The sequence below is a fragment of the Chrysemys picta genome, chromosome 1 (genome assembly GCF_011386835.1).
Source record: "Chrysemys picta bellii isolate R12L10 chromosome 1, ASM1138683v2, whole genome shotgun sequence".
Classification (NCBI taxonomy): domain Eukaryota; kingdom Metazoa; phylum Chordata; order Testudines; family Emydidae; genus Chrysemys; species Chrysemys picta.
The window spans coordinates 307,347,915-307,360,129 of NC_088791.1; the positions used below are offsets into that span (position 1 = coordinate 307,347,915).

The window sequence follows — 12,215 nt, forward strand, 5'->3', positions numbered from 1 at the left end:
CCACAGCATACATTTCTCATCCTAGGTAGACGATGAGAGAACACCACGTGATGGATTTTTGTCACATTGCTTACTGCACTACTGGAAAGTTCTCAGAAACCACAGTGGTGAGTGAAGTATAAGAGCTTGTACAGAATATAAATATGTAAAAGATAGCACTGTATGAGCCTATGGAAAGGACTTGTGGAGATGTGTATGTGAAGAGTATCTAAGACATATCATACAGATCTATAAGAAGAAAGCAGGTAGATCTGACAGCTTCCTACAGTGGTAACTCACCATGAACATACCAGTCAACGGGTGTGATTGTGGCATTCTAATGACCAACGTAGCATTGTACAGTACAGAAGGATGGTGTATGTAAGCCAGACAGCTTGTAAAATAAACACAAATTACAATATCAAATTCTGTGTAGTCAGTCATTGAGGCTGCTATTTCAATAAATTATTTGATACAGTACTAGCGAAAAGCAGAAGATATTCAAAAAAGTTAAATAATTAGTAAATGAGATCACACTAATTTTCTGGAATTCTATCCAGACATTTCCACAAGCAGCATGTTGTGAATCACTTTTTGGACACACCCTCTTGCTTTTGAAAGATTTTCAGTAAGGTCCAATCATTTGTATTAAAAACAGGTAGGTAATTCAGCCATTCATATGTTTCATAGCTGCAAGTAGTAAATTTTTAACTGCACAAACTAGAAAAACTATGTTCACTGAACAAAAAATGTGCTCATATCATTCACTCCTCCAGCAGCATCACGAATTACAGCTGAGGCTTCCATTGCCTCATGAACTGCAAGGTTTCTCTAGTGCATTAAGCAATACATAAACGGTGCAAGGGCTACTTTCTGATAACAACAGGTTGCACTACACTGTTCAAAGCTTCTCCCTCCAAAAACACAGCCAACTTCAAGTTTAAAGTTAAAAAGCTTTCCTTTCATTAGAATATGGGGCAGAATTTTATTCACCCACACTGACTCAATATTTGATACTTTAAATGACAAATGGACCCTACTAAAGGCTGATGAAAGGGCAAAAGATAAGGTCTTAAATGTTGGGGACATGAAGCTACAGTAAGGGAAAAGAACAGTTCAGCGAATTCTGCAAAATATTTGGTTGAATGTGACTAAACAAATTTGCTTCCATAATGTTTGTGTGTATACTTTATGAATATTCTAATAAATGAGTTTACAAATATCAATATCCACCAAAATAGTGAATTTTAAGCAAACAGTTCAGAACATTTGTGGAAAGCAAATTTCATATTCATAACTGAGTATCTGCACTGGAAACCTGATTCCAAGAATTACACTACTCCAAGAAGAGAAACACCATGTGATCTGCATATCCAATTAAAGTTACACAAATTTCAAATTCTTATACATTAATTGCTCACAAACATTTTCAGAAATTATTTAGTGAAAAATCTGGGGAAAGTGATCTGGTTGGGGATGATTTTTTAACAGTGAAAGATAACTTTGTCAAATCAGTTGTTCATTAGAAATTATTTGTCCAGCTCTAAAAATGAAATTCATGTAGTGGATTAGATTAATCAGTTCCAACTCTGAAACTGGCTTGAAATCCTCCGAGCAAACCAACGAGTTTAAAACACTAAAATCTAGTAATAACCCTCTTGACTACATAATGAAGCTGAGATCATCCCTCAAGCCCAAAATCTTGGCACTGTCTCTAGCAGCTGCTGGCAGTATGCATAAATATGACTGTCATCACCTAGGAATAGGGTCACTAGACAGTCTTTGTACTTCTTTTCCTTTGTTTTTTCAGTAGTAGTAGTACTCTATTTACACTATGTCTCCCATGTATCTATTAGCATCAACATGTAAAAGAGAAGTAATAGTCTAATAGTACAATACTGTCAACATTCCTGTAATGGTAAAGTCATCATAAAAATAAAATGTAAATTCAGTCTTAATACAATATTTAAAAAAAAAAATCAAAGGATTATTTTTCAAAATACCAAATAGGACTTCTTTATACTGCCTGCAAACACTTTTCCCTAAAAAAAACCAACAACCTGTAGATGTACTGATTAGGAGCCACAGTAAATAAAGTTAAGTCTTTATTAGATTGGAACCCAAGAACATGAAAAACTTTACATCCATGAGTTGCCCCATTGAGTTCAATGGGACATTTCACATGCATAAATCCTTGCTGTTCCAGGGTCTCACACTACAAAATAATGAAATTTTCACAACTAGGAAAGCCTCCTACACTCAGAATTGCCTTGCTTTTATAGGTTTAAATTATGACTATATTTAAATGATTTAAAATACTGCAAGGTATCATTTGTATGGGACTCAGATAAGAATATTAACATCCTTAGGTTCTTTGAACATGTAAATGAAATATTCTTATTAAATACTGATGTTTTAAAATAATATCATCATGTGCAGTTGCCATTTTTCATAATTAAATAATTCAGCCATTTAGAAAGACAAAGATAAAAGGCACTAATCCACCTGGGGCCAGCCTACAGAATTGGCTCTATTTAGTAATTTCTTTAAAAAGTCTGGAGCTCACAGGACCAAGTCACTTCCTCTCTCAGTACTTAAATATGGATTAAGCTATTTATAAATGCATAAAAATATGAGATACATCTAAAAATAAGTTTGCTGGCGCACACAGCATATGGCAGAGCCAGCGTTTCTAAGCATTTACTTCTAACCAGAGAGGGCAGCAATTCCCATGCAAGTCAGTCGGCATCCAACCATACTGAGAAATAAAAACAAACCCTGTTGAGGAGAGGGGACCATTACTGATGTTTAGGGGGATTATTGTCACACTCCCGTGCACTGCAGGTGGAGGCAGGGGAAAGGTTTCAGGCCCCCAGCTGCCCACTGCTAAATGGCTTTTGTTCCTTTTGCCCATTGGCCCGGGCTCAGAGTAAGGGCAGCATCGGCAGGAGAGACAATAAAGGGAAAGGAGGGGAGGGGGCAGTAGGATGGATGGGACCCGCGTGGGGGCCAGGCTGGGGCTGGTACCTGCTAGGAAGGGCGCGGGGAGGAGATGCGGGCTCGGAGCCCCGGCTTCCCGGGAGAGATGGGGAAGGGGCCCCCAATGGACAGAAGCGCAGAGGGGACTGAGTGAAACTTTCTTCCGGGCTGTGGCTAGAACAGGCCCCCCCCGGCCCCCCCGCAGCCCCGGGGACCCCGGCTCGGCCCCCAGCGCCAGCTCCGACCCACCCCCCCATCGTCGCCGGGCAGAGGCACCGACGCGTCCCGCCTGCTCCCCCAGCATCACTCACTCGCTCGCCCGCTCTCAGCGCTGGCGGCCGCCGGTGTTTCCTTCCTCCCTCCTTCCCGGCAGGAGCCGGCGTAGCGTGAGCAGGACCCTCCCCTCACAGCGCCCGGCACCGCCCCGCCTCTCACCTGGGTCCTCCTGCCCCTGGGCGTCGCTCCCGCCCCGGAGGTGCCAGGGCGGGGGCAGGGCCTGACACGGGAGGGCAGCTCCAGCTCCTCTGCCAGGGGCCTAACCCCCTCACCAAACAAAAAACCCGCTGCCTCACACACAGGCCCCAGCGCTGGGGAGCCTGCCCCAGATGGTAACACTCCCCGCCCCGCAACGAGGGGGCTGGGACGCTTAACAATGCTAGGAAAGGCTGGGTGGGGAGCGCTCCTTCAGCTGCCCCTCCGAGAGGGCCTGGACAGCAGGACCTTGCACTAGACACTTCTGCAGCCTTGCCTTCTGCCATGTAAACAGGTGCATAAGGGGAGGAAATAACCCCATCACCAAAACATACCTCTCCCGTGCGCACACAGTCCTCCCCACAGCCGAGAATGAGGGAATGACCAAACCAAACCAAACCAAACCAAACCTGACAGCTCCTACTGGAAGGCATTTGCGGTACAGGGGGTCCCCTGTATATATTGGGGTTGTTCTTGAAAAGGGCGATGGATAGCGAAATGACATATACCGAGGAATTTTTCCCCATAAGAAATAAAGGAATTAAGGGGGAGGAGGGGATGTATTCACAACTTCACCACACTCACCTATGACAATGCTCTTTTCGCCTGAATAGTGTATCTTTTTACAATGACAGGTTATACAGTACATATTTTACACATAAAACATTGAATAAAATAATGTAGAATCCTACTAACACAGTTCAAACAGAATATTTTAATACAGTTAATACCGTACAGTAATACAGTATAAAACAGTGTCAATTACGCTAAACTTAGGTATGGGTGGTGGCTGGATTTTCTTGGGCTGGCTTTTCCGTGGTTGGCTTTTTGGTTGCAGAAGTCTTAAAAAAGGATTTTCTCATGTCTGCTGTCCTGCCTGAATCTTTGAACGATAGATCTCCCTATAGCAAGCCACTGCATCCTTGAGAGCCCTGGAGACTTCGGCAGACTGTTCATGAAAAGGATTTCTGTCATCTCATCCAGCAATCCAAAGAAACGGGAGAGATTCTTTGTCGTCAGACTCCTGGCTTCCTGCCCTACATCATCATCATACTTTCTATTGTTGATCCAGCTCAATCAGTTCCTCATTTGTCAGTTGCTCAGCGTGAGACTCCAACAACTCCTGTACATCCTCCTCCTCCACCTCCTCAAAGCTGACATCTTTCGCCAACTTAACAATTTCTTGCTTGAGAGCAGGAACGGCATCAAATCCCACGAACCTGTGGACAGCATCTGGCCATGCACAGCGCCAAATGCTGTTCATACATTGCGAAGTCCCATGACGTCAATGTTTTCCAGGCTGTTCAAGATGTTCCAAAACTCCTTTACACTGGGCTTTCCTTCACCTGCCGTCTCTTTAATAAGCATGGAGAACATCCTCCATAGATAATAAGCCTTCAATGTAGCCAGCAGACACAAGTACAGTACTGTATTGTTCAATAGAGGAACAAGTTCCAATTCACGTCAGTCCTGATCCATGCAAATGATGGATATGCAGATCAGGACCAACATAAATCAGAACACATTTCCCCTATTGATGAGTGATGGATGTCCGAAACAACGGATAAAGGGGAGATGTATACTGGGGACCCCCTATATAGGAATCAGTGTAGAATAGAAGTTCATTTGCAATGTTCAAGACAAGTATAGGCCCAGTAATAGATGTACTTGGTGCTTTAAAAAGGCCAGTTCTCAAAGCCGATGAAAACTATCATGAGGAAAACTGAGTGGGAAGAAATATTTAAACTTAAAAATTAGGGCTGTCAAGATATTAAAAAAATAATCGCAAGATTTAAAAAATTAATCATGATTAATTGCAGTTTTAATTGGACTGTTAAACATTAAGAGAATATCATTTTTTAAAATAGTTTTGGATATTTTCTATATTTTCAAATATATTTCAGTTACAACACAGAATACAAAGTGTACAGTGCTCACTTTATATTATTTTTGATTAAAATATTAGTACTGTAAAAAAAATTAACAAAACACATGCGGCTGATGAAGTGGGTATTCACCCACGAAAGCTTATGCTCCAATACGTCTGTTAGTCTATAAGGTGCCACAGGATTCTTTGTTGCTTTTAACAAAGGAAATAGTATTTCAGTTCACCTTATACAAGTACTGTAGTGCAATCTCTTTATCATGAAAGTTGAACTTACAAATGTAGATTTAGTATTAATATTATTTTACATAACTCCCTTCAGTTGAGCCCTTGTTTGCAAGGGAGGATGGATTTTACCTCAGGGAGGAGAGGATGGTGCAGGGAGGCTGAGTTCACCAAGCCCCTGTTCTGTATGGCAGTTTCACAAACTTTTTGTGCTGATGACCCCATTTGGACTTAAAAAAAAATTGTGATCCCATCCACTAGAAAAAATTGTGACCCTCCATCTTCAGCCCTGGGGGACTCAGGGTGGGGGACTTCAGCCCTGCTGGGCGTGGGGCTCCGGGCTTCAGCCAGACTGGGGGTTCTGGGCTTCAGCCCACCTTAAGGTGCAGGGCCTGGGGCTTCAGCCCCCCCTCGGAGCTCCAGGCTTCAGTCCCCTCAGGGTGCAGGGCTTGGGGCTTCAGCCCTTCTCAGCACTGGGGGCTGGAGCTTCAGCTCAAGTTTCAGCCCCTTCTGGAGCTGCGAACTGGGGCTTCAACTGCCCTGCAGAACTCTGGGCTGGGGCCTCAACCCCATGGCCGCCTCAGGAGCTGTAGGCTGGGGCTTCATCTCCCTGCAATCTGCAGATTTCCGAGTTGGGGCTTCAGAACCTGCCGCCTGTGGAGCTGCGGACTGGGGCTTCAGCTCCCCATCACCGATGCCTCCTTCACACAGAGGTATGTGATTAATGCATTAAAAAAATAAAATGTTAATTTTGTTTTCAGTTAATCGCGATTAATTGACAGTCTGTAGGCGTGTAGGTTTGCGTGGCCGCCTCTTGCTGCCAATCTCTGAGGATGGCCACGCCTCTTCACTGTCACGCACCTGGAACAACAGTCTCTATAGGGAGAAATTAGCTGTCTCTAGGGCTCAAACCCTCAGGCAGAGTAGAGCAATGAACAGTTAGGCAAAGCAGGGCACCAAGCAGTCTAAAACTCCAACCCTCAAGCAGGGTAGACCAGGTAAGGGTCTAGGAACCCAGCCTTCATGCAGGGGTGAGCGCTCAAAATAGTCCAGGGCTCCGGCAAAGGGTGAGCACCCCAACTCAATCTAGGGGGCTCCAGTGAGGGTTGAGTGCCCCAACACAGGCCAGGGGTTTCCAGTAAGGTTTGAGCACCCAGCAAGCACAGGTCTCCTGACCTAAGGAGGGGGGAGTACTACCACCCCAGGCTGGAGCAGTGCCAGGGGTTTTGCCGCCCTAGGTGGCAGCGCTCTTCCTCTAAGCATTTGGCGGTGGGGGTCCTTCCGCTCCACGTCTTCAGGGCACTTTGGCAGCGGGTCCCAGAGCTAGTGAAGGACCCGCCGCCGAATTTCTGCTGAAGACCCGGAGCGGAAGGACCCCTCCGCCGCCAAATTTCTGCCGAGGGCGGCAAAATGCCGCCCCCCAAATCCTGCTGCCCTAAGTGACCGTCTAGGGTCGCCTAGTGGAAGCGCCGGCCCTGACCCCAGGGGAGGGATGGCAGGCAAGATGCGGGCCCACCCAAGTCCACTGCATCCCAGCCCAGGGCCCTAACAGCAGCAGAGTGGTCTGCCACTGGGTCAGTGGGGAATCCACCTGCAATATGCTGACCGTGTCTGAGGCAGCACCACAGCTGGACATGTAATCTGCTTCCCCTGAGCTGCTTCCTATACTCCCCCTTGGGTGTACCTTCTAAGGGTCATCCTCCATCTCCCCAGGGTACATGGCGAGCAGCAATCTCAGCAACTCTTCAGCATCCAGCATGTCTGGCCATACAGGTAGCTTGAGGCCCTCCTCGGGACAGCAGAAGTCTTCTGCACGTTCCTGCATCCACAGCAGAGAGAACACATACGTCTCCTTTGGCAGCTGCCTCTCAACTGAGTTACAGGGCCCTCCTTTTATACTTCCTGCTCCTCTGCTTCCAACATGGAGATCGTGGCCTTCCTGGTTCCGCCCACCAGGATGCATCTGGCCACCGCTCACTGCCAATCTCCGAGGGTGGCCATGCCTCTTTACAAAGTCCTATGAAAAATGTGAATTATCATTGGGAATTATTTAAAAATGCTTTATCAGCTGTCCCTCCCCCAAAACAGACAAGTCCACAATCATAAAAGGCAGCTTGTTTTGTTAAAAAAAATGGTTAAGAAGGGAGGTAAAAGAAGCTAGTTATAATTATTAATTATTATCATAGCACCTAGAAGCCCTTGTCAGGGAGCATGACCCCATTGTTGATTTACTGTACAATCAAAGAACAAAAAAATAATCTCTGTCCCCAGAACTTACAGTCTAAATATAAGACAAGAGACAACAGATGGATATAGACAGGGGAGAATACCATGAAACAACAAAACAATATTGTTCAGCATGATAGGCGGTGGTTTCAGAACACCAACAGCCTAACTGTTGTGTGTGTGTATAAACAACATGGAAAAATGAAGAAGCTGATAGCAATAAGTACAAATCAACAGTTAGGAAATGCAGACAATTGATAAGGAAAGCTAAAGGTTTCTGTGAAAACAATCTATAGCCAGGAGGCTTGACAAAAAAAAGAAGGCATTCATTAAATCTTAGCAATGGGTCTCTAATATTAAACAAGGATGGTAAAATTACCAGTCATGAAGAAAAGGCAAGGATTCGATAAATGTTTCTGTTCTGTATTCGGAAAGAAGCAGGATAACATATTCATCTCTTACAGTGATAATCAAATACTTCCTATTCCATCAGTAACCAAGGAAGATGGTAAAGAGCAACTATTAAAGTTGACATCTTTAAATCTGCAGGGCTGGAAAACTTGCACCAAGGAGTATTAAAATAATTGACCAAGGAGCATTCTGAACCACTAATGCTGATTTTTAACAAATCTTGGAACACTGACCTAATGTTCTGCTAACCCTTAAAAAGAATAAATGGGTTAGTTTGATACCAATCCTGGGGGGGGGGGGGGGGAGGGGGAATTGCAGAAAGGTGGATATGGGATGCAATCAATAAAGAAATAAAAGATGGTAGCCTAATTAATGCCAGTTAGCATGGGCTTTATGTAAAATAGGTCTTGTCAAAAAACAATATAGTTTTTTGTTATTACAAATTTGGTTAATACAGGTAACTGTATTGACCTAATATAGATAAACTTCTGCAAGGCATATGACTTAGTCCCACATGACATTCTTATAAAAAATGAGCACTATAGAAGATCAATTTAGCCCATATTAAATGGATTAAAAACTAGTTAATCGATAGATCTCAAAAAATAATTGTAAATGTGGAATCATCATCCAACTGGGGTATTTTTCTAGGCCCAATGCTATTCAATATCTTTATCAATGAATGGAAGAAAACATAAAAAACATTGATAAAGTTTGCAGATGACACAAAAATTGTTGAAGTTGTAAATAAATCTGGGGAATACATTTATATATACAGACCTGGATTGCTTGGTAAGATGATCTTATTTCCACAACATGGATTTTATATCTAGAGCCAGCTGAAAATTATCCCGTGAAACAGAAAACTTCCATCAGAAAATACTGATTTGCAAAATCTAAACATTTCACAGAATAAATCAATTTTTTCAAAATCTTTGATGAAAAGTTATCAAAATGAAGTGCTTTGATAAGATTAAAACACTTCATTTAGATAAGGTAATTTTAATATTTCTAAAACAAATTTTTTTAGAAATATCGTTTAGCACACATGTGTCAAACTCAAGGCCCGCGGGCCACATCCGGCCCGCCATACAATTATATCCGGCCCGCGAAATCGTTTTATATATCTGTTTTTAATGGCCCTGTGATATGACGCCCCAATAACACACACTACAAATCCCATGATGCAGTGCAATTGCCGCCAACGGCAAGCCGCGGTTCAAGTTCGCGGTCTGTTGATGTATACAACGCTAATATCAAATCAAAGCTAGACCCCAACAATGGCCAAGAGAAAAATTGATTCTGAAAACCGAGGCTTTCAAAGCCGGTGGGAGAATGAGTATATGTTTACTGAAATTGCAGGTAAACCAGTGTGTCTCCTTTGTGGGAGTAATATCGCTGTAATGAAGGAGTATAACCTAAGACGGCACTACGAGACGAAACATGAGAACAAATTCAAAAACCTGAGCGCAGGACAGAAGCTACAAAAGGTAGAGGAGTTGAAGAAGAATTTGACATCCCAGCAGACGTTTTTCACCAAAGCAAAATCACAAAGTGAAGCTGCTGTGAAAGCAAGTTTCATTGTGGCCGAAGAGATCGCCAAATCAGGACGGCCGTTTACCGAGGGGGAATTCGTAAAGAATTGTATGATGAAAGTGTGCGACGTCCTTTGTCCAGATAAAACGCGAGCGTTTGCAAATGTAAGCCTCAGCAGAAACACTGTTGCTAATCGGGTTTGTGAGATGGCGACTGATTTGAAAACACAGTTGATTGAAAGAGCAAAAGATTTTGTTGCATACTCCCTTGCCGTGGATGAAACTACTGACGCGACTGACACTGCACAGCTGGCGATATTTATCCGTGGTGTGGATTCCAATTTGTGCGTAACAGAGGAAATACTGGACATTAAATCGATGCACGGGACAACGAAAGGAGAAGACATCTTTGGAAATGTATTTCAAAGTGTAACCGACATGAAACTGCCGTGGGAAAAACTCGTTGGACTTACAACAGATGGCGCACCTGCTATGTGTGGTGAAAAAAATGGACTGGTGGGAAGGATGCGCTCAAAGATGCGGGAGGAGAACTGTGCCGGTGAGTTGACAGTGTATCACTGCATCATACACCAGGAATCGCTGAGTGCTAAAGTCCTAAAAATGGATCATGTGATGAACACTGTAACACAAACCGTCAACTTTATCAGAGCCCACGGTTTAAATCACTGCCAATTCCAGTCTTTTCTGCGGGAAATAGATAGCGAGTTTGGCGATATGCCATATCATACGGAGGTCCGGTGGCTAAGTCGGGGAAAAGTTCTCAAAAGACACTTTGAGCTGCGAGAGGAAATCTGCCAGTTCATGGACAGTAAGGGGAAAGACTGCACAGTTCTGCGGGATGAAAAGTGGAAATGTGAGTTGGCGTTCCTGGCTGACATAACGTCGCATCTTAGCGCTTTAAACCTTCAACTCCAGGGACGGGAGCACATAATAACCGATATGCATGATGCAGTGAAGGCATTTCAAGTGAAGCTGCGCTTATGGGAGACACAAATGCACCAATGCAACTTGTCTCACTTTCCCTGTTGCCAAGTAATACGGAACCAAGAAAGTGCCACAGTTTTCCCAAATGCCACCTTTGCTGAAAAACTCAGCGCGCTGCGCACTGAGTTCGCACGGCGCTTCAGTGACTTTGAGGCACAGAAAAGTAACTTCGAGCTGCTTCGCAACCCATTTGCAGTCGATGTGGAAACCGCACCTGTAGAAATGCAGATGGAGCTGATAGAACTGCAATGTAACGGGACACTGAAGGCAAAGTACGACACTGCGGGGCCAGCACAGTTCACTCGCTTCATTCCTGAAGCGATGCCGCAGCTCCGCCAACATGCGGCTCGAATCCTGTCCATGTTTGGCAGCACATATCTGTGCGAGCAGCTGTTCTCTGTGATGAAAATTAACAAAACGTCACACAGGAGTCGCCTCACTGATGAACACCTGCAATCGATCCTGAGAATCTTCACAACACAGAACCTAACCCCAAACATAAACGAACTTGTTGCAAAGAAAAGACTCCAAGTATCAGGCTCTGACTAAATAGGACAAGAAAATGGAATGTTATGATTTGTTATGATTATACTTTTGCTTTAAATTCAATTTTTTATTTATATTTTCAGATTTTTTAATATTCCAGCATGTACAGATTTTGAATGTATTGTATTGACAGGATATTTTTTTATGAAGAGCAAAATATTTTAAGTTGAAATGTATTTATTTTGGAATGATATCCTGTATTTTGGTTCATATTAATGGTTAAAAAACATAAATATTTAGTCTGTTAAATAAATGGTTATACTGTTCGGCCCGCGAGTTTTGAGTTTTGGCCCCCTGTGCAATTGAGTTTGACACCCCTGGTTTAGCAGAACATTTCAACTTTTCATTCCAATTCAGGATGAAAGGATGTTTTGAAATGTCAGAATTTCCCATTAAAAGGAAATTCCAAGTTTCAACCAGCTCTAGTTTTAACGTAGCCAAATGCAATATCAGACATTTAGGAACAAAGAATGTAGGTCACATAAGCATGGGGACTATATCCTGAAAAGCAGGGACTGTAAAAAGAACATAGGAGTCACAGCAGATAACCATTTGACCACAAGCTCCCACTGTGATGATTAGATCAGAGGAGGAATGCAATCCTTGGATATATAAACAAGGGAATATCGAGTAGGATTAGGGAGATGATATTGCCTCTGTATATAGTATGAGTGAGACCATTACTGGACTACTGTATCCAGCTCTGGTGTCCGCACTTTAAAAAGGACATGGAAAATTGGAAAGGGTTCAGAAGACAGCTAGCTACAAGAATGATTTAAGGTCTAGAAAGGAGGTGACTTGATCACAGTCTACAACAGTGGTGGGCAGCGTGTGGCCCACAGGCTGCAGGTTGCCCACCAATGGTCTACAAGTACCTATATGGGGAAAAGATTTTTGATAGTAGACGTTCTCTTTAATCTATCAGAAAAAAGCATAACATGATTCATTAGTTG

At 43.4% G+C, this 12,215-nt stretch overlaps 2 protein-coding genes across 7 annotated transcripts in view; one reads left to right on the forward strand and one right to left on the reverse strand.

Moving 5' to 3' along the window:
* FRY (FRY microtubule binding protein) overlaps positions 1–3,407 on the reverse strand; it is a 402,818-nt gene extending 399,411 nt beyond the window's left edge. For both annotated transcript variants that reach the window (XM_065594453.1, XM_065594448.1), the window contains exon 1: positions 3,270–3,407. The gene's annotated coding sequence lies outside the window, so the exon portion shown is untranslated. The remainder of the gene's footprint in view (positions 1–3,269) is intronic.
* Positions 1–11,385, forward strand: part of N4BP2L2 (NEDD4 binding protein 2 like 2) — a 667,270-nt gene extending 655,885 nt beyond the window's left edge. For 2 of the 5 annotated variants that reach the window (XM_065594489.1, XM_065594499.1), the window contains one exon: positions 9,539–11,360. In XM_065594489.1, the coding sequence (XP_065450561.1) occupies positions 9,539–11,265 (1,727 nt within the window). In that variant the 3' untranslated portion in view covers positions 11,266–11,360. Of the gene's footprint in view, positions 1–9,538 lie in introns of all 5 variants that reach the window. The other 3 variants (XM_065594472.1, XM_065594478.1, XM_065594536.1) reach the window with 3 other exon arrangements.
* The last annotated feature ends 830 nt before the right edge of the window (positions 11,386–12,215 follow it).